General features: G+C 39.3%; 1 protein-coding gene across 2 annotated transcripts in view; it reads left to right on the top strand.

Moving 5' to 3' along the window:
• The window catches only part of col8a2 (collagen, type VIII, alpha 2), a 58,451-nt gene extending 37,711 nt beyond the window's left edge, over positions 1 to 20,740 (top strand). For both annotated transcript variants that reach the window (XM_081375918.1, XM_081375917.1), the window contains exons 2-3: positions 11,598 to 11,778; positions 16,695 to 20,740. In XM_081375918.1, the coding sequence (XP_081232044.1) occupies positions 11,625 to 11,778; positions 16,695 to 18,607 (2,067 nt within the window). In that variant the 5' untranslated portion in view covers positions 11,598 to 11,624 and the 3' untranslated portion in view covers positions 18,608 to 20,740. The remainder of the gene's footprint in view (positions 1 to 11,597; positions 11,779 to 16,694) is intronic.
• Positions 20,741 to 21,793: the final 1,053 nt, after the last annotated feature.

The following is a 21,793-nucleotide window of genomic DNA, read 5'->3' as shown; positions in this document are numbered from 1 at the left end:
TATCCAAGAGTTTCAACCAAATTTTATAAATATTTATATATATTTTTTCTCCAGAGCAGTCAATTCAGAAACATTTAGCTTTCTGTGAGAACAGGCAACATAGGGACAAACAGAACATACTAATCTGATTTTAAATTATCAGCTATTTCTCAGTTGTCTGTTTACACATACTATACATATGTTCAGCACCCTCATTCTGTTTATTAAGTATTTGTTCATACTCTAAGAAAACTGTCCCTCCAGGCATCAGTCCTGATTAAAGCACTTTTAAATCTCTTTTTCATATTCATGTGGAATAGGAAAGAATGTGAGCGTTTTCCTGTAAGCTAAGCGGTTTTTTGAAGCTAACACCTGGATTGTATTTGCAGCTGTCTTAATCGGATATTTCTCCACAATTAACAAAACAAAGTGACTCTCAGTTGGAGACTTTTTACTTTTTCTCTCTCTCCACAGCCATTTTTCTGTCTCTTAAAGTGTTCAATATGCTCAACTCAGATGCCCTGCTTTGTTTTCCATTATGAATGACTAAATTACAGAATAGTTTAATTCATGAAGATGAGTTGAAAAAATATCAACGCATCTTACTCAACAGGCCAATGTGCGGCGGAGAAAAAGTGAGGGGCATTAGATTCTTTACACACCTAAACTCATCGACCCTCCACAGGCCCCTGAAGAGATGTGCTCAGCCAGATAGTCTAAGGGCTTTGTTCACAAACCAAAACATATTTGATTGATCCCTGCGAATGGAGTTCAGATGGACAAATTATGAAGGCACAAAATGAAAAATACTTAAAAAAAATGGGCTGTTCTAACAAAACACAGTAAAGTGGAGCCCTATCTCCCCATAAAAATATAGGCCAAATATCTGTCCATGACTAATCTTAAATTCTTTATTTTGAATGCCAATGACAAAAGGGTCTTTTTGTCCCAGATGGTGTAGCTACGGCATCTACCAGCAGGGGCTTCTTGGGTCTAACATGGGCAACCTAGGCTTATTGGAGAAACGTGCCTCTACGTACTGTATGTTTTTGCAAAACTCCAAAAATGTAGCTATTCATACAATTTACTAAAGTTTGCAAGTGAAGTGAACACTAGAGGCAGTAAAAATGTAATTACTTTTCATGCAAATTGTTTCAGTAAATGTGTTTTATCTCACGTTTGCTTTTGCTAACATTATCAGTTCGGTTTAGCGTCGAGTTTAGTGTAGGTGGAACACTAATCGGATATTTATATGATAGATACAACAACTAATGAAATAAAACATTGCCACATTCACATTTATTGCTTTTAGATAAAACTGAATGCTCTTTTTGTGCCACTTACTGGGCATTGTCAAAAACAGACACACCTAGCTAGGTAAGGAAGACAGGCTTGTCACTTTCAAAATAATACAATTTTCTTGCTATTCCAACGCTATTTTTTAAGTAGCAGAGTAGCAGAACACTTTTTTTTGTCATTATTTGCCACAAATTTTGTAGTTTTATTAGTTTTTAGAAACTAAGTATTTAGATTGAAGTATTTCTTGTTAGTAGCTTGTAGTTAAGCTAGGTAATTTATTAAAGGGTAGCTTATGGTAGTTGTAATAGCCTGCTTCTTCCAGTGTATGCTATTATGCTTGTAGCATAGCAAGCTGCTAGTGTTTCCCAGAATTAAATCTTGATATGAAACTTACAAGACATTCAGAGTAACTACAAGTTTTTTTGTTTTTGCGTATATAATGCTTTAGCAATGCATTCCCTTGTTTATCATGCGAATAAAGCTTTAAATCTGAAAAGAATGAGTGAAGGGATAGTAGTACAACATATGTTCATTATGGTCTCAGATGTGGCACCCCAGGCACCCCAGTGGCCAATGTCTAATTAAACCCAAACAGAAAGTAATTTCTCCGTAATAACCTATAGGAGCACCTGTGCTAATGGTCCAGTTGGTGTAACCTAAACACTCACTTCTTGTGTATTCTACATGTGTGTGTCTGAGAAGGCATGTGGCAAAAACACGTAGCTGTATTCCCGAGACTGCGAAAGGTATGTGCATCATTCGCACAGCCAAGAAGTCGAGACAGCTAAGATGACCAGTGTCTGTTATTTACTGTGTCTAAGAGAACATTTCCTCAGGGGCACGATAGAGGGAGCCTCAACTCAACTACCTGAGAAAAACATGTTCCCACAGTATCCACAAACCCCATTTTAAGAGGTTAAACCGTAGAAGTGCGGCACTTGAATTCACTGTTTATCTGTCACATTTAACTTGACAGGAGCGTTGGCTTTAGGGCCATTGCATAACATATGTGGGGCCCTAGAGCAGGCTGGAGGCCCCACTGATGGAAATAAGGAAAGGGGCGAAAAACAAAACAGCAGCTTAAGTCACACCTCAGCAGGACCCTGACAGCATTAAATAGATGATTTATAGACCGATTCTGTTAAATGTTGTCACAGAGGGGGGGCGGCTGCATATTACCCGTCTGCTTCTGAGACTTGCTCTGTAGGTCAACGTGTCTGAGAAATGCTCTCTGAGAGCCAATTTAGCCAAACCTCCATTTTAATATCCACACTGGGCTTAGGTCACGGTGGCCGCTAATATGCCATGCAATCAGAGAAAGTAAATGTGCAGGGTGTTGGAAATGAGCTCCACGTTCCTAAATGTTTGTGCAGTGCTGTATAGTTACTAGGGTAGCCGATTACATAGTTTATATAGGGGAAAAAAAGAGCGATATGTGATTGGCAGACGAGGAGGCCGTTACAGGTTAAGCACCGTTCGGCCCCTCCTGAGATTTAACTCGTGGTGAAAAGTTGATTTATGGAATAAAACTCTCAGACCCAATTTCCGCCTTTCTCACTGACTCTATAAGCATGGTGCCTTTCAAACAGACATGTGCTTGTACTGTGCAAACACACACGCTCTCTCGCATGCCACACATAGACACACTTTCATTTACGTTCATAAAACACTAAAACACTGGCCTGGTTTCATAGACAGGGTTTAGATTAAGGATCAGGCCTTATTTTAATTAGGGCATTCATGCCTTAGAGGAAAAAAACATTACTGGCGTGAATCTTGAGACAAAATAATGGCACTGACATATTTTATTATTGGTGCAAGTTGCTGTCAGTTAAAACAGCACAAACATGCATTTTAATCTGGGATTAGGCTTAAGCCTTGTCTGTGAAACTGTGTGTGTGTATGTGTTGGTTTGAGACCCAATGACATGAATGCATAAAAAAACGCAATTCATATATTCTTGAAATTTCTGCATTATAATGGCACATTAAGTTAAAGGGATACTTCAGGATTTAGCATTAGCCTAAGTTTGTATTAGTAGAAAACCTGTAGTATTTTCGAATTACCGTGCTTTCCACCCCCCTGAGAGGAGAGATTTATGTATTTTTTGTCAGGAAAAAATCCTCCGATGACGCAAAATGACGATTTTTGTGTCATCGGAGGATTTTCTGGCCAGAGGCTAAAGACTACAGCCAGTAGGAGGAGCTGTTCCGCATGTGTTCAACCCGCCCATAGAGGGTGGGATCTCACTCACATAATGTACACACAGTCAGCCGTCTTTCTTTGGAAGCTAAGCTAGCAGGCTCTTGTTCTGTGGAGAAAGCTGAGTAGTAGGAGAAAGCTGAGTAGTAGGTTACCATCCTCCTTTTCCCGGACTTATCCGGCGGGTGAGATCGTTCAAAATGTCCGGGATTCGGCTTTTGCTTTCTGCGGTCGCCATTGTTTACATGCACACCTCTTGTTTCAATCTAACTGAATTCATTCCGATTGGTGAATCTGAATGTAGTGTTTACATGAACGCTAAACAAGTGATCGGTTGATGTGCGTTTTAACATTGCTAAGAAAATTCCCGCTCCTCCGTGAGAGATGTGAGACCGGCTCGTCTCAGTAATGACGCCACCGGCCTCGCGCCGTTCTCCCGCGGCCGTCAGCCTCGTCCTGCTCGCCACAGTAAACATGATGAATGGCGACTGTAGAACGCAAAAGTCGAATCCCGGACATTTTGGGCGAACCCGAAATCCCAGGCAGACTCGTCAGTCGTCACGGAGACTCACTGGTAGCCTAACCTTGTTGTTTTCAACTGCGCTCTCTTACCGGTAGGCATGGCCTCCTAGGGCAGCGAAGCAAGTGCATTCTGGGAGTTGTTGTCTTTCATCCACATAAGCCAAAAATACATTTTCTGGCTTTTCTCAGTCTAGAAAGCTCCAAATTAAAAAAATTCTTCACATTTCTTCTACATAAATGACCTATTTTAAATACACATTCATCTTTCCAGAGGTGAAGTATCCCTTTAATAACATTTTTGAAAAGTATGTATTATTATTATTATTATTATTATTATTATTATTATTATTACTATTTGAAAAAATAAAACTTCACTGCTTTTTATAATTTGAAAACATCAATATTTGAAAACAAATTCATATTAATAGTGGTTAATTTGAGCTATTAGTCGGCTAGTCTCACATGTATGACATTCATTTAATTACTTAACTATTTTCTGATACCAATATTTTCTGATTTAAGTTTCAGGGCTGAGAAAGAATATTATATGAAACATTGCTGCTAATATTGTGCTACATTACAGAGAAAAGCTAAACATGAGCCTTTAAAATGCAAATTAAGTGCTCAAGCGCATGCATAAATCTTACCGGAGCGCAGCAGCTAAAGTAATAATTATGAATGTGGCAGAAAAAACAGAAAGGTCTGAACATTTAATAATTTATTACAGTAAAAAGTTAGACTGACGTCGTCATACTCAGAATCTAGTCAGAATATGAGTCTGATACTGCTCCATTTGGCTGTGATTAAGGGGCGTGTTTCAACCGAACCATAGAAAATGCCTCTGCACTCAATTGGATAGACCTACAACCAATCAGAGCAACGGAGTAAGTGACGTATGTTCTTCATTAATTTTTCCGATCGACAAATGCCTTGATCGCGGTTCTCTGTTCCTCTTATATCTTCGATAACAGACGTGATGGCGGAATCTACACATCTCAGTTCTCCAGCGCCAGTCATCTTTGTTGTAAACGAATTCAACCCAAGCGCTCCTTGGTGATGTGGATGATTAAGTTACTGTTGATCATCTGTCCATCATCTGTCCATCATCGTATAAAGCCCGCCCTGACAATTTGATTGGTCCGAAAAGCTCTGGTTCGAGCATAGTTGCTCCACAACGGATCAAATCCAGACCGAACTTCCCGACCTCAAATGTTGTGGGCGGGGCTAAGTTCGGCTGGCATCCAGGCTAGTAAAAAGTATAACTTTATCAATTTTCAACCCACTTTATTGTTATAATGTCGGTAGTATATGTAATGAACAATGTTTACTCATTCTCCGTGTTACTTGGACTGATAAATTTTCGTTTATTTCTCAGCAAAAGTCTAACAGCTCCAGGGTAAACATGGAAAGAGACATCTGTTTAAGGTGATGAATAGTGGGAATAGCTTCCTTTTGAGCTGTTTATTTGTGGCTCACTCAGTTTTGGTGTCTTGGTTACCACCTGAGCTGCCATGTTGTTTTTAGAGATTACTGCCAGTAGGTTTTGGCCCCTGCAGTGTTTTGCCAAATTTTCTGCCAGCATGCAGTAAGCGAAAGTGGTATAGCGAAAAGTAATGCGTTGTGTTTTTCTTATTTTCCTGTTTTCGCACAAGGACAGGTCTTTCTGATTGAGTTTCACAGGACTGATTAGAGGTGAATTACATGGATATGCTTTTAAAGCTCATTTTTGGTCTTGGCGAATGAATGTTATTTTCTGATTTGGAGGCCGACTCGCTATGGGAAGGCCATAAAATGTGTAATGTCTGGGGCAAATGCTTCCTTATTTCTCTTTCTGCTCTTAAAACAATTTCTGTTTGAAATTTTGTTAGCTGTTTCCGTAAATTCTAATGTGCAACTGACTCAAGTGCTTCTTTATAGATCTGTTTTAGATAAACCATCACCACCTTTTGCCAAATGTCTCCTCTTTCGGATGGCTTTACCTTTAATGATTGTGACTGGCTTTAGTTACTCAGAAGCTCCTTATTTTTTGTGTTATAGACATTTGGCAGTCGCTCATTATGTGCATATCTATGTTTTAGACCTCAGCTGTGCGCTGTAAACACAGAGTGTGCGTATGCATGGCTGAGCGCTTGGCCAGACGGATTGCGTGAGACTTTTTTACTGCGTCTGCAGAGCTTTTCAAGAAAAACATTAGATAAACAGATTGTACCGGCCTGTGGAACAGGGGTAATGTCTGATTCTGATCGTTTTTAGTGTTAAGACGCCTGCTCAGAGCGAGGCACATTGTTAAGAACGTCTAAATTATCCTTCCCACAATACCACAACCCCCAAGAAAGGCTCAGCCATCCACCCCCCCTACCACCACCAACGACAGCCAACTATTCAACAACTAACCAAGTTGGCTGTATACCACCAATGCTCTCAGTCGCTTTCTGTTTTTGCCCTGTTTGTCTGAATCTCTCTTTCTTACTCTTGGCCTCCCTGCTTATGTGACTTTGACTTGTGATCATGTTTTTCCTGGAGGGGGAAACGGCTACATGCGAGAACTAGGAGGAAGCAAGTTTTTTAGCGAGCAGAAATACAGATGCTCACACAGACGTGACTAATTACCCAGGCTCACTCATGGTTTTTGGGACTGCACATCCTTACGCGGCAGTAAAATAAGATGGCAACCGCAGCGCTGTACGGCTCTCTCGGTGGCAAAAAAGCATAACACTACGCTATACACTGTAGGAGGGCTTCAAGGCCGGAGCAAAGCCCCAAATTGTCCTGCCGGAGCCCAGCAGAGCCCTGAACCGAAATTCCAGTAAGAATAACAATAAAAAACGAAAATCGAAAATGATAAAAGAGGGAAACGCCAGTGAACCACAGTGAATTAGGCAAAGCAAACAGGCGCAGAGTGCCCCGTTTGGAGTCTTGCTGATTGGGAAAACACAGCGAGTCTGACCATGTCTGGCTTTTTTCTCATCTCTCTGGCCAGCTAGTGCAGGAGCTGCAGTTGGACCAGGTTCCCTGCAGATGTGGTTTAACATGGATGGACATGTGCTCTGCCATACTTTTCTTTTTTTGATTTCCACGGATGCAACACAGGCACAAACTAAATGTTAACCTTCCACATGCATTCTGCCTTTGTCGGTCAGCACAGGCATTTCTAGTATCTGTCTTAGACAATTTTCACAATACACAACTTTAGTCTCCCTCCCTTAATTGATTGATTGAATAGATGCACATTTTTAGTCTGCAGTTCGATATGATAGATAGTATTTGACATAAAATTAGCCTAGAATGAAAAGCAGGCCCTATGTAAGGTGGGATTTTGGCCTGTCCAGCCTCAGAGGTGCTCACCTTCTTGACAGTATCAAACAATCAAAATAATAATTTTGTTACTGTTCAATTAAGAGTATTTTCATAATACTTTGACATAATTTGCTGAATTGATGTCTAATTCATTGTATTTTATGCTTATAAATCATACTAAATTATGTATTATTAGAAAATGTAAAAATGCAGCAAGTTTTCTGTAAGGGTTGTGTTTAGGGTTAGGGTTATGGAAACTCATAAATTGAATGATTTTTATTTATTTATTTACATATCCAACACTACTGACCCTTCCAAAAATTGTAAAGCCCATATAAAATAAATGGTTTATGTAACATTTCCTGAAGCTTAAGCACCTTCTTTCACTGACCATTTGTTGAAAAGAAAAAATACTTTTTAAGGAGTTTTAGGCATGATTTTGTACGCTATTCATGGAAAGGGCCTCAAATGTGTACAACCTTTGATATGATTCTTACAGGAGCCTCTTACTGTTTAAATTGTGGAAATGGTTTATATTTGAGAAAGGGGCACCATTAACCTTTGGTTTGAATTTAAAGAGTCTCTTGCTGAGCTGTGGCACTGTGGAGAAAGTTGAGCTGACCTGTAAGTCTCATGCTTGCAGATGCAGTCGGGCTGACTGTGAGTTTCTGTGTTCAAACCTGCGGTTACGAGAGAGAGTTCAGCTGTCACAGCACATTGAAATAGGAAGTGAGGTAGGTTATGAATGTGTCTTGGCTTGGCCAGGTCCACTGAGAACGGCAAACCAAAACCTGTGAACTGTGAAGGCCATGGATAGGATGTCGATGTGCTTTTGGACAGAATTTAAGATCAGCAGACTTTAAGCTCTGTCCCGTAAGCTTCACAGGTTAGGCACTCTTGGGAGAACACAGGGTACAAAAGTGAAAGATTGGTTGATGCTTCAATCAATAAAATCTGCCACATTCAATCAGAGCACAGGACAGTTGGTCATACATATGTCTGAGGTCAGATTCTTTAGATAAATAGTCATATGTATTATTAATAGTATAAAATTAATTGTAAATAGTAGTGTTACGCTGTAATGCTTTATATTTGAAACAAACCAATGAATTCATTAATCATCTTACCTTTGGAGGTTATCATAACTTTAAAAAGTTATTTTAGAAAATATTTTTTCAATCATTTTAATTCTTCTAAAGTTTTGTCTTAAAAACGAAATCTTAAGAAAAATTCTTTGAGACAAAATATTTGTGACTTCAGTTAGAAAATATGAAGAAAATATCAGTTAAGAATTGTATGTATTTATTTTATGTATTAAAGTATAAAATGTTTGTTTGTTTGTTTATTTTTATTTTTTTATCCTCCCCCAAATTAAATTCTGTCTTAATGTTCTCAATCTCATGTTATTCCAAACCTGTATGATTTCCTTTCTTCTGTGATAATCGGGATATTTCACTTTAATAAACCTGTACAGCTGTTTTCCACTGTGAAACACAAAAGAAGATAATTGGAATAATGTTTTTTTAAACAGTTTTTGCCCAATGCGATGACAATCCAAATACAACACTGGACCCCATTGACTCATTTTACAGTGAAAAAAATATGTTCTAGAGAAGAAAGGAAGTCATACAGGTTTGGAATGACTTTTTTTTTTTTTTTTTTTTTGTCAATGATGATAGATTTTCAGTTTTGGGGAACTATCTCTTAATAACGTATCATGAATTACCCCCCTGTTCCAAATCTCAAACTGTGTCAAGCACTCAAGAGAATGCAGGAACAGACAGCAGACAGACCGAAGTAATCTGACATCTTCAATATCCCCACTGTTAAACCCCAACTTGATGCCATCAGCACCCTCTTCTCCCAGCCAGTCTCTCTCATGCACCTGATCAAACCTGCGTAAATATAAATATTTGGTGCGAGTAACATGAGGATGAAATTATCATTCCTTCCTGCAGTAAATTAAAGCAAACAGCTGCAGCTGTCTTGGGGAATGACTGGTTAAACAAACGCTGAGGCACTGAGCCCTACCTAGGCTTTGGCATCCGTACCTCATCGCCCAGACGTAACTTGTATGGGGTCAATAACTACCCAGTGACCCGTCCGACAGACAGCCATGTAGGAAGATCCTCCTGGCTCTCATTGTAAGCATCTCCGCAGGCCCTCGAGTGAGACCATGCACCTCTGACTAGGCTGCTTGTCTTAACCCAAAAACTGAACCCAAATATTTTGTGATTTTTTCCACAAAGTACTGAAACGAGGCCTAAAATAACATTTCACTTCTAAGGTTTTATATGATGGGCTTTACTTTTGCTTTTTTTTTTTTTTTTTTTGCTTTTTTTTGGACCGGTGTTAGGGGTTATTTTCTATTTAGCTGAGAAGAACTTTCATGTGCTATGTCCTGTGCCAGGCATCACTGATCAGGCTAGCACATTTACGTATGCCACTGTCACTCAGTATTACAACTACTAGCAGTAATGCTGACTGGCGTAGGACTTTGAAATCCAATCGAGCACATTGGTAAAGCCAACATAAACGGGAGCGTGAAGAGAAAATAAATGCTCTATAAGGTATCCAAGAATGAGTAACGGGGTAAAGAACATGGAGTAAAGAACTCTGTCTTTAAGAGGGATGAAAACATTATGCAATGAGTAAAGGCCCCGATACTCAGTGTTATTTTTCGTTCTTCACTTAGGGGTGAAAAGAAGTTCGAAATATGTGACCAGCTGTAAAATGTTAGTGAACATCCTGACGCCGCCCATGCTGCTGAGAGCGGCGTTTAGATGAATATGTGCTGCGGCCTTTCCTCTCAACAAAATAAACACACAACAAAAATGACAGCAGTGAGAAAACAGCAGTTAAGAAAGCATCTGATCATGGCGATGTGGATTTATTTGCTGAAGCTCTACAATTCGGCACTCCCGTAAAAGTCATGACACGTTTATTTATATAGCACTTTGTACAATAGATTGTTTAAAAGCAAGCAGCTTTAAGGCCTGTTCACACCGGGACCGACGTTTAACGCCTTGTGACTAAACAAAGGGCACCAATGTGAGTGTGCACACCAACGCGAAAAAAAACACCTCGCATAAAAGCGGCATTTTTTAAACGCGCCGCGTCAAAAACTATCCGACCAATGAGATTTGCGCTTTTGCTCACGTGTCTGGAGCTTCTGAAGTTACAGTAAAACACAACTTGGGGGCGCTCAAACACAAAACGGTTTTGTCGAGCACACATACGTTACGGCGAAGAAGATAAACGCCAAGTAGCGTCTACACTGCCGGGAAGAAATAAGACGAGGAAGATGCAAGGCAAGATGAATGTAGAGCTGCTGGTCTCGTTGGTGTCGGAACATAAAGAACTATATGACAAACGCGACAGCGACTACAAAAATCTTGATAAAAGAGAACTGTTATGGAGTCGTTTCTGTTTTACATTAAGCGCCATCTAATGTCAGGGAATGAATTTGCATGTTCACTCGGCTCATTGTCAGCGAAAATCACTTGGGTGTGAACACAAAAAACGCGCTGAAAAACGCTGGTGAATAATGCGCACCGATATTCATCCCGGTGTGTACGGCCCTTTACAGTATTAAACATGAAAAACAGTGTCAGTGTCTCAATGTGTTCGATTAGAATTGTTACTTCAGTTTCTACTATAAAGCAGTTCTTCAGTGTGTTCATGTTTTTACTCGTGTCTGAACTCGACGGACTGAACTGAAGAAATGAACTGGAGAAGATTTCCACCTCAAAGAAGGCGGAGCCTTAAAGCACACCTACCTATTACGTAATCCCTATGGACCAGTGGTTGTTCGTAGGTGTTTACCAGCCAGAGCGTACTTTTCCCGAAAGATAGCTTCGGCAAGCTGTTTCGAACTCCAGAAACGAACTTCATTTTGGCCTGATTTTGTTCGAAATGACGTCACACCGGTTCGTTCTTCGATTTTGCTTGAAGTATATCGGGGCCTTAACAAATGTGCTCAATTAATCAAAATAAAACCAAAATCATGTTATGGCTTAGTGAAATCTTAGTAAGAAGCCTGTGATTTAATTAAATAAATATATGCGCTGCGTGTTTCAGAGTGTAGCGCAGCACTGTTCGCTTACATGTGACATTTTATTATTATTATTTTATATCCATATTGATATATAAACACAACATTTGGCCAAATTGTGCAGCCCTACAAACAAGCGCAGCAACCCTAGATTTTTTAAATTGCATATAAAATGATTTTCCCAACCCCCCACCCCCTCCATCCAAAATCAGTGAATCAGTGATCTTTCTTTCTTTCTTTGCAGTTTGGAAGCTCGTGATCTCAGAGGCCGATGACAATGCTGACAGTGCTGTGTGTCCTGCTAACGCTGGGGAATCATGTCCTGGGTGGAGGTTACGCCCCCTTGCCTCAGATGAAATACGTGCAGCCCATGATGAAGGGGCCTGTTGGGCCACCCTTCAGAGAAGGCAAGGGCCAGTATCTTGGTAAGTGTTGTTAATTAGCAAAATCATCTCTCTATCCATTATTACATCTATCTAGATTCCCCATCCACCCATTTATTCATTTAATGTGTCTGAATAAAAGTATTAATTTCTTTTTTTTTTATAGCATGAACAGGCCGACAAATATGTGTGCACTCAACTGCACCACATATCTTATTTTTATATAAGATTAGTTCTGGTCTGACAGCACTGAGACCAGTATCATTTGTATCACTCAGCGTGAAAGTGTTAGTTCTGGACAGACTGTCAGTCAGGGCCGGATCTAGACATTTGGAGGCCCTAGGCAAAATTCATGTTGGAGGCCCCCCACCCCCAATAAAACACACTTGAAACAAATATGATTCCTAACCTTTTTATTTATACAACATTTAATTTTAAATTTAGTATATTTTTACTTACACAGTACATAAGTTTGGACAAATTACTATTTGTAATGTTTTTGAAAGAAGTCTCTTATGCTCATCAAGCCTGGATTTATTTGATCAAAAATACAGAAAAATAATATAGTGAAATATTATTACAATTTAAAATAATGGTTTTCTATTTTACTAGGCTATACTTTAAAATATATTTCTGTGATGCAAAGCTGAATTTAGTGTCACGTGATCCTTCAGAAAACTTTATAATATTCTGATTTATTATCAAATGTTAGAAATGGTGCTTAATATTTATTTTATAACATGTGATACTTTTTTTCATGATTCTTTGATTATTAAAAAGTTGTTTTAAAAAAGTCTTCAATATCACTTTTATAAATTTAACACATCCTTGCTGAATATTCCTGTTTTTTTTTCTGTATTTTTGATCAAATAAATGCAGGCTTGTAGCATAATAATAAACTTCTTTCAAAAACATTAAAAATAGTAATGGGTCCAGACTTTTTACTGGTAGCCTATCAAACTTTATCTAAGCTAATCTCTTTTTTTGTTTAATGAAGATGTTATTGTTATTGTTGTTATTTTGCTGTTTTATTCAGTTTATTCACAGTTCCAGAATACCACTTCAGTAGATGAACATCATGAACGTGCTTTTATCATTTTTCTGCGTTATGGGCAGGATTTTTCCCTCCCATTTAATCAATATTGACTGCAGATATTGTCATATTATTAATATCAGTAATATGTTATTATGTATTGCATTGCTACCTTAAATATGCTATACACAAATCAAGTGGAAGAGAAAGACACGATCGCTACTGAGCAGGAAAAAAAATCTAAACTAATATTCCTATAGGCTATGATGTCAGGGTATTATCTAATCATCAGCATCAGAATATAGAAGATAGACCCATAGATATGAGATCCTTTATTTGAAACATTTAAAAATGTTGCAGTGTGTTGGTTTTTTAACTTTGAATACAAACGTCTTGTCTTTTACTTTTGTAGCTTTTTTACTAGTCAGCTCTGGACGCGATGTTATTCATTGATTGTACGCGCAAATTCAAAGCGTCGCGTCTGGGCACGTTAATGACGCTCGCGCGCTCTTTTAAACTCATAAAGCGGTGAATGGTTTTTCCAGAAATGACGCTGATCTACAGTAGCCCACAAGTTTATATTTAAAATACATTGCAATCACACCAAAATCGATGACCTGCATTACGAGCTGTGCTTCTTTGCGTGCCTATTTCTGCTTTTGCTTCGCACTCAGCACCTGATGGATGCGTTCGTTGACCGCCTCTGATCGCCTCTGACGTCCCCTCGGACTAAACTGGCTGGCGCCTCTACAGTCATGGGCTGGCGTTAATGTGACGTAATGTAACAGTCTATGGTTAAGATAAACATCGTCACTATTTTTAGTTGATTAATAGGCTACATTTTGAAATAAATTGTAGATAGGACATTTAATTTTTTTTTTTTTTTTTTTTTTTTTTTTGTCCCTCTGTCTGGGCCCCATCCCGCCAATCGGGCCCTAGGCACGTGCCTAGTTTGCCTTTGCGTTAATCCGGCTCTGAGTCTGTGCATTTGTGGGAATTTTTCAGTGACTTTTTCTGCATGTTACATCATTACACCAGTAGGTGGCACCAAGTGTCTTTATGAGTGATTTCAATAATTCATTAGACTGATTTGTTAGAAATACTGATTTATTCATGAACAAAACAAGTGACTGTCTTTATGATTAATTTAAAAACAATGACTCACTCATAAACACTTGGCTGGTTTTCAGGAGGTTAGTGAATAAGACTTTTGCATCGAAATACCATTTAATTAAAAGCTGAATTATAGTTTTTTGCAACAGTATTCACTTTTTACAGTCCTGAAAAACTGAGATTCTTCATGCAGAATAGAGTCGGGGAGCCAGAAGTTTGTCAGACTGAGAGAATTGGAGATGAACAATGAGAGGGAACAAGAGCGGTTTGCCGTTCACTGACTCCTTTCTCCTCTCTGATATACGAGAGGGCATTGTGAGTGTGTCAGAGGAGGAGAAAGAGGGACAGAGTGGGGTGAAGTCGCCTCCCTTCGGAGCAGTATATCACAGGTCCATATAGTCTAACCCTAAAGGGAATCAAAGGGTGTGTCAAAACAGTGTCAGAAACAAGTAGGAGGGGTCAAGAGAGCCTTGGGCTGATGAGAAATCCAGAGAAGTGTCAGATGGAAAGCTCTTTGTTGTGATGTGCTAAAGATTCACAGGTAAAGGGAGGATAAATACAGCAAAGAAAAGAGTACAAGATAGTTGTGTAAGGTTCTGATAGTTCAGGTCTTTGGGAGAGCATTCGGTCATCATTTACTCACCCTCATGTTGTTTGGAACACAAAAGAAGATATTTTGAAGAATGTGTTTTTATCGATACTAAATATGGTAATAAAAGTCCAGTGGACAAAAACAGTTGAAAATTCTCCTTTGTGTTCCTCAGAGAGAATAGTTTGGATTTACATGGGGTTGAGTAAATTATGACAGAATTTTTAGCTTCGGGTGAACTACCCATTTGAGGTCAATTGGAATAGTTCTGGACTCACCTATCTGATTTACATGGTCAATTGTCATACTCTTCAAATGACACTCCAAAAAATGCTGGGTTGTTTTAACCCAATTTGGGTCAAATAAGGACAAATCCAAACATTGGGTTAAAAATGTAATTACAAATTTTAACCCAAGTGCTCGGTTTGTCCATAGTTGAAACAACCCAGCAGTTTTTAGAGGCATAGACAGACTGGTATCTCTCAGACAAAAGAGTTATACACACTAAAGTGCTATAAATAGTGTAACTTGAATGCTAAATTATCAAAATCAGTGAACTAAATGTGATTATAGATATAGACAGTGTTGTCTGTGTACATTTCTCTGCTGATTGTTATTGAGGTCTTGGCATGTATGTGGTATACTGATAAAGATTGCTTGTGATTGGCCTTTTTGGAATGATTGATTCTCTTAGCATATGTTAACTCTTTTAATTTGTTTAAAAAGTCAGTTTTGTGCATCTGTGTATGTGTGTATTTGACTTATGCAGTGCAAGTTACAGTTTTTTTTTTTTTTTTTTTTTTTTTTTTAAAGTACCAAAATGTAGCATGGTATTTGGACATGTATCATGGTAACCGTAATACAGTTCTATTCAATTACTTCAATGCTTTTGCATTGCATCAAGGAACATGTAATGAAAACTGCCATTAATGTACTTAATGTTTGGAGAATTTAAACTAACTAAAGTGATGTGTATAGGAGACCTTCATAATCAAAGGACTTAAGAAACCTGTAAAGAAAAGCTGTGTGCCCACTGCCATCTAGTGGACAATGGAAAACATGCACTTATGCTCTGAAAGGTTTTTTGAAAGAACGAGTTTGTTTGATAAGTGCCTATCATATTACATAGTGCTTATTATGTTGAAACCTAATGCAATTTTCATTAAAAAAATAAATAAAAAATAAACATTTTAATTAAAACATGCTCTGGGTGTATAGATAACTAATAGGAAATAAAAAGGGTGTAATTGTGAAACAGAGTTAGAGGGGGACCTACGTAAATGTAGTAAGTGAATATAATTTACATAGCAAACAAAATAATGTATATTTATGTAAAATGTAGCGTAAAGATCTAAATCATTCCTCCTAACCTAGGCCTATGCTATAAATTATTGTACCACTTGAGGGCGCTTCATAATTAGAATACACCTTTCTATTACTCTTACAGATGAGGATGTAAATAAAAAAATTTTACAGGGAAGTGGATCCATCTCTCTCTCTCTCTCTCTCTCTCTCTCTCTCTCTCTCTCTCTCTCTCTCTCTCTCTCTCTCTCTCTCTCTCTTTCTCTCTCTCTCTCTCTCTCGCTTTCTCTCTCTCTCTCTCTCTCTCTCTCTCTCTCTCTCTCTCTCTCTCTCGCTTTCTGTCTCTCTCTCGCTTTCTCTCTCTCTCTCTCTCTCTCAGAATTGAGTCACTTTGACCTTTGAATATGTCAGGACACTGTAAGATCAGTGAAATTAACAATTTTACAGGCTAAATTTAACGTACTGTTAACTGTGAACTCATTTTTCAAAACATTTGTTGAGAACTGAAGGGAATGTAACTTTACTGTGTTATCCTGACTTACATAGTTTGGTGGTTCTTTGTCCAAACACGGCTGGCAAATATCGTCACTGCAGATCCCTTGCTGAAATTCCAGTGAGGTCAAATGCTGTTGAGAGGTTTGTCCTTGTCCTTTGTTTATGTTTTGTCCGTAAACACATTCATTTTTCCTGTAGGCCTTCATTGCATACCTGCGTAACTGGCGGGGACACTTGAGCGTGATGTGGAGTAAAACACAATGCATATTTAGAGTCCTACTAGTGCTTTAGGGTTCCCTCCAAAAGTTATGTGATGGTTAAGAGTCATTAACAATAAAATATCACGTTGACAAACTCTTTTTCTAGGATCATAGGTATGAAGTTTAATCATGGTCCCTATTTTTTGTTTTCTTCTTTTTATTGCAGAGTTTCCACCTATGATGGACGTAAAAGGAGAACCAGGTCCTCAAGGGAAACCAGGACCAAGGGGACAACCTGGGCCTCCTGGATTACCAGGGAAACCAGGTTTAGGAAAACCAGGTCTCAATGGTCAGACAGGTCCTCAAGGCCCTCCAGGATTCCCTGGGATTGGAAAACCAGGGCTACCAGGTTTACCAGGAAAACTAGGACCTAAAGGACTTCCAGGACTCAATGGTGAGGTTGGGCCTCGTGGAGAGCCAGGTTCACGGGGACTTCCAGGTCAGCCAGGACCACCTGGGCCAGCAGGTCTGTCGTTGAATGGTAAACCAGGTTTACCTGGGACTAGAGGCCTGCCAGGGTCAAGAGGTGAGATGGGGCCTAAAGGTGGACGTGGTATTCCTGGTGAACAAGGACTTAAAGGGGAAAATGGCAATGGAAAGCCGGGTCCAATAGGCCCCAGGGGACCCAGTGGCCTTCAAGGACCTCCTGGAGCTCCAGGTGTCCCTGGGTTGGGTAAACCAGGGATTGATGGACTGCCTGGGCCTGTGGGGCCAAAAGGAGATAAAGGAGCTACAGGAGATCATGGTGTCCCAGGGGAAGCTGGTCCCACTGGGTTACAAGGGCAGCCGGGGGCACCTGGTTTAGGAAAACCTGGACTTGATGGTGTTCCAGGGATTCCAGGCTCGATGGGCCCAAAAGGTGATGCTGGCCCCAGAGGAACTCCTGGCTTTCCTGGACCCCCTGGCTATGGTAAACCAGGGCTTTTAGGACAAAAAGGAGACAGAGGGCCTGCTGGATTACAAGGAGCCCCTGGTGACAAAGGAGAACCTGGGATGGAAGGTCTTCCAGGAGATATAGGGCAATCTGGACAGCCAGGCCTTCCAGGTCCACAAGGTCCTTTGGGTCTTCCAGGGAAACATGGGATGCCTGGTTTAAAGGGAGATAATGGCCCACAAGGACCTCCAGGCTTGCCAGGGCTTAGAGGCGATCAGGGTCCCAGTGGGCTCGCAGGAAAGCCTGGCTTCCCAGGGGATAAGGGCCCTCCTGGTCTCAACGGGGCCACAGGCAAACCTGGACCTAAAGGTGAACCGGGTCACATCGGTCTGCCAGGTAATCCTGGTTTGATTGGGGGACCAGGTCCAAAAGGTGAGAATGGGTTTCCAGGCCCCCCTGGGCAACGTGGCAATTCAGGGATTCCTGGACTCCCAGGCCCCACTGGTCATATGGGACCTCAGGGTGTTCCAGGGTTGAAAGGCGAACAAGGTCCACCAGGGCCCCAAGGAATTGGAAAACCTGGAGACAAGGGGATGTCTGGTCCACAGGGACCTCCAGGAAAACCTGGCTCCCCTGGACTTACCGGTATGCAGGGCCCTCCGGGTCCACCTGGACCTCCTGGCCCCCCCAGCCCCCCTAACGGTGATTTAAATCAGTTAGCAGTTCAAGGGCCAACTATTTTAGGAGAATCAATTTCAAAACCAAATGGTGAGAAGCAGCATTATGGTAAGGCCGAGCTCTCTGCCTCCGTGGCTCCTGCTTTTACCGCCATTTTGACAACACCATTTCCACCATCTGGAATGCCAATCAAATTCGACAGAACTCTGTACAATGGGCAAAATGCTTACAACCCCGCCACAGGCATCTTCACAAGCCCACTGCCTGGAGTCTACTATTTTGCTTATCATGTACATGTAAAGGGAACCAGCCTGTGGGTGGCACTGTATAAGAACAGTGTGCCAGCTACATACACCTATGATGAATACAAAAAGGGCTATATGGACCAGGCTTCAGGTAGTGCGGTACTGGAGCTGAAGGAGAATGACCAGGTTTGGGTGCAAATGCCCTCTGACCAAGCAAACGGGCTCTACTCCACTGAGTACATCCATTCGTCCTTCTCAGGGTTCCTCCTGTGCCCCACATAACGGTCCGTCTCAGCGGAGAATTGCTTGCTCGAGTGCCCTGCAGCAACATCTGTAATAACAGCAACTAGATGACAAGAAAGACTTACTGAACGACAGAAAGGCTGAGTTTCGAAGCAGAGGAAGGAGAATTCATGCTGTCTCTGTTTTAACCCTCTCTTTCACATGTCTGATTTGATCATTGTTTTACTTTTAAGTGTTGTTATTTCCTGCCTATATGATAATTTTATTATAACTGTTATGCTATTTTTGTTGATGTTGATATAATGGTGTTATTTTATTGATGTTGTCGTAGTTGTTGTTGTGTATCGCAATCAGACTATTAACTACATTGCAATGTGTAGGTAACCATTTAAAGACTTACCCGTGTGACTGCACACATTGCCAAATGTTCTGACTCCCATTGATCTCCATCACGTTGACTCTGGGGTTGTATGTTCCCCTGGTTGCAGTCAAATTCACCTATATCTTTTCCTTAATATAACACAGGCTACTTGATTTGTGCCACATTGCAGATTTTAGAATGCAGACATTCTATACAACATTGTTATTGTATTTGTATGTTTAAATACATTCGTAATTTAAAGAATAATCCTCAGTTCCATATTGTTTTTTTTTTTTCTTTTTCTTTTAAATGCCAGACAGGTAATTATCTATCTGCGTTAGTCATTAGGTATATATGTTTTGTTTGATTTACTGTTAAAGCAAAAATGATGTGCTAATCTGTCTGTTTCTGCGACAACTACGTTGTGTTTGAGAGTCTTTGAGAAGAAAATTACTTGATTTACTGAGTTCATTGCTCAAAACATGCCAAGTTTGAATTAGTAGCGATCGTGAAGGCCTCAACTGTATGACAGTGCCTGCATTACAAGAAAACAAAACAAAAACAAATGGAATTTCTGTGACACTAATTTCATACTTTAAAAATCACGACACGTCAAAGCTAATACATAATAATGTATAGCTTCTCATCAAAATCTTAGGATAGCCTACATTGGTGAGTAAGGGACTACTAATAGATTGAGAGTATGAAAATATAATTCTGACTTTTTTTGTTGTTGTAATAAATCAATTCTCCACCACAAATCCAAACTACTGCGTTGTGTACTCTAAAGGTTTTACATTCTATGACTCTTTTTCTCATTGCTGCTTTTACAATGGCTCATTTGACTGATTGTTTTGTATCACATTCATTTTCCCATTGGACTGATTGACTTGTAATGTCACAGACGTGATTGACTCTAACACGAGTCGATGCATGTCCTAAGATGATACATTTATGAAATTACATGATTTGGATACGTCACACTATGATAGCACTGCTCCTGTGGTGTTTATGAAAGGTTACAAACAAAGAAATTGTTTCTTGTACATTTACTGAAGTGACTGAAAAAGAAAGAAATTCTCTTGCTTCTGTTTGTTTGACCAATATGTAGGATGATGAAACCTGAAACAGACTAAAGGAGTGTCAGTACTTAAACACACTCACTCACTGAACTTGTCCTTTCCGTACACGGTAACATGACATTTGTTTCTTCAAATGGAAATTATTCACTTTTTGGCACCAGATCTTTCCTATTTCAGCATGTATTTGATGACCTTTTTATTGTACAGTATATTTACACTGTGACCATTATTTTCTATGATGAGTGTATATTGTTTGTGTGCAATGGATTGAAGATTTAAAACATTTGTTGTGCTGCAATATCTCAAATCTGCTTAGACTATGTGTCTTACTTTTGTCGTTCAAAGCAAACTAGGAAAAAAAGCCTTGATTCTGTTCCACGGGATATTTGTTCATTATCAATCAAATTAAAAGAAACAACCAATCCCATTTGCACATGAACTTAATGAAGGCATATTTATACATTTGTGATAGATGTCCAAGCACCGAAACCGTGAACGTACAAATAACCTTATATTGAACAGCATCGAGGAGTTTGTAATACACACTACCATTGTTTTTCCTTCTTTTATAATGTATCTATCAATCTATAAGAATTTTTGTCTTATTGCATTCACGTTATGCAATCCATTTTGGGTATTAAATGCACTCTTTGATTGAACATATTTTGTCAGCTCGTACAAAATCTACAAGTACTTGACAGTACAGATGCAACATCAATAAAGACTTTCTTGATCAATGGTGTTTTTTCTTTTATTTTTTTCTCCCTAGTAATCATAGATGGGATGTTGACAAGTCCAATTCAGATACTCTCATAAATTCAGTTCATATACTATACAATTTAATCAGCACATTCGGTATGTTCAGAAACATCCTTGAAGCTGTTCTGCTTCAGACATCCACCCATCTAAAGAAATGATGTGACTAACACTAGGGGGAGTTTACTTCCATTCCATTTACAAGGATCACCTGTGATAAAAGGTGGCTCAAAATATCACACCTGTAACTAAGCATACATCCACCATAGTCTAAATTTTTTATAATATTCAAATCAGTTCCAAATCTAATATTTTAACAATAATATATTTCATTTAAAGTACTGGAATAAAGTGTTCTCAAATATATCATCTTGGATTAATTAAACAATGTTTAATGTTCCACAAAGTAGCCTATAGGAATAAAGTGTTTGCAAATACATATTCTTGGATTAAATAGACAATGTATAATTTTCCACAAAGTATTGGAAATTGGAATACGGTCCTCCAAACAATTATATTAGGATATATTAGGGGATTTATGCGTTTAAAAATGTTCATAGTAGTAACTTTATTTTATTTTATAGAAAATCGTCAATATACGTCTCCAGTTCTTTATTGAAAGACAAAACAGGAAAACTTACATTTGTGAACATGACATTTTTCCATTCAAAGAATAAAATGCATTAGGATAAAACTGACTGCGTTTGGCTTTTCGGTACAGTTCTCCAAGCATCCAGATAATAATTATTTCCATAACGACACAATTGACAATCAATATTCTCTGTAATATAATCTCAAACATTCAGCCAAAACGGTCTTACGAATGGCCAGTAATACCAAAACAAATCAACCAGGGCAACTGTCGCAAACAGTGCAATCTTCTTCTTGTTGTTGCTATTTTACGGCGGTTGGCATCCAGCTAAACAGTGCAATTAAAATCAATATTACCTTTAAAATTTTACAAAGCAACATTTCGATGGGTAAATCAAATCCTCAAGTCCTCTTAAAACGTCAACAGGCTGGCTC

Source organism: Scardinius erythrophthalmus, assembly GCF_964197995.2.
Source record: "Scardinius erythrophthalmus genome assembly, chromosome: 10".
NCBI lineage: Eukaryota > Metazoa > Chordata > Actinopteri > Cypriniformes > Leuciscidae > Scardinius > Scardinius erythrophthalmus.
Note: the sequence above shows the minus strand (reverse complement) of the source record. Positions and strands in the feature narration are given on the sequence as shown.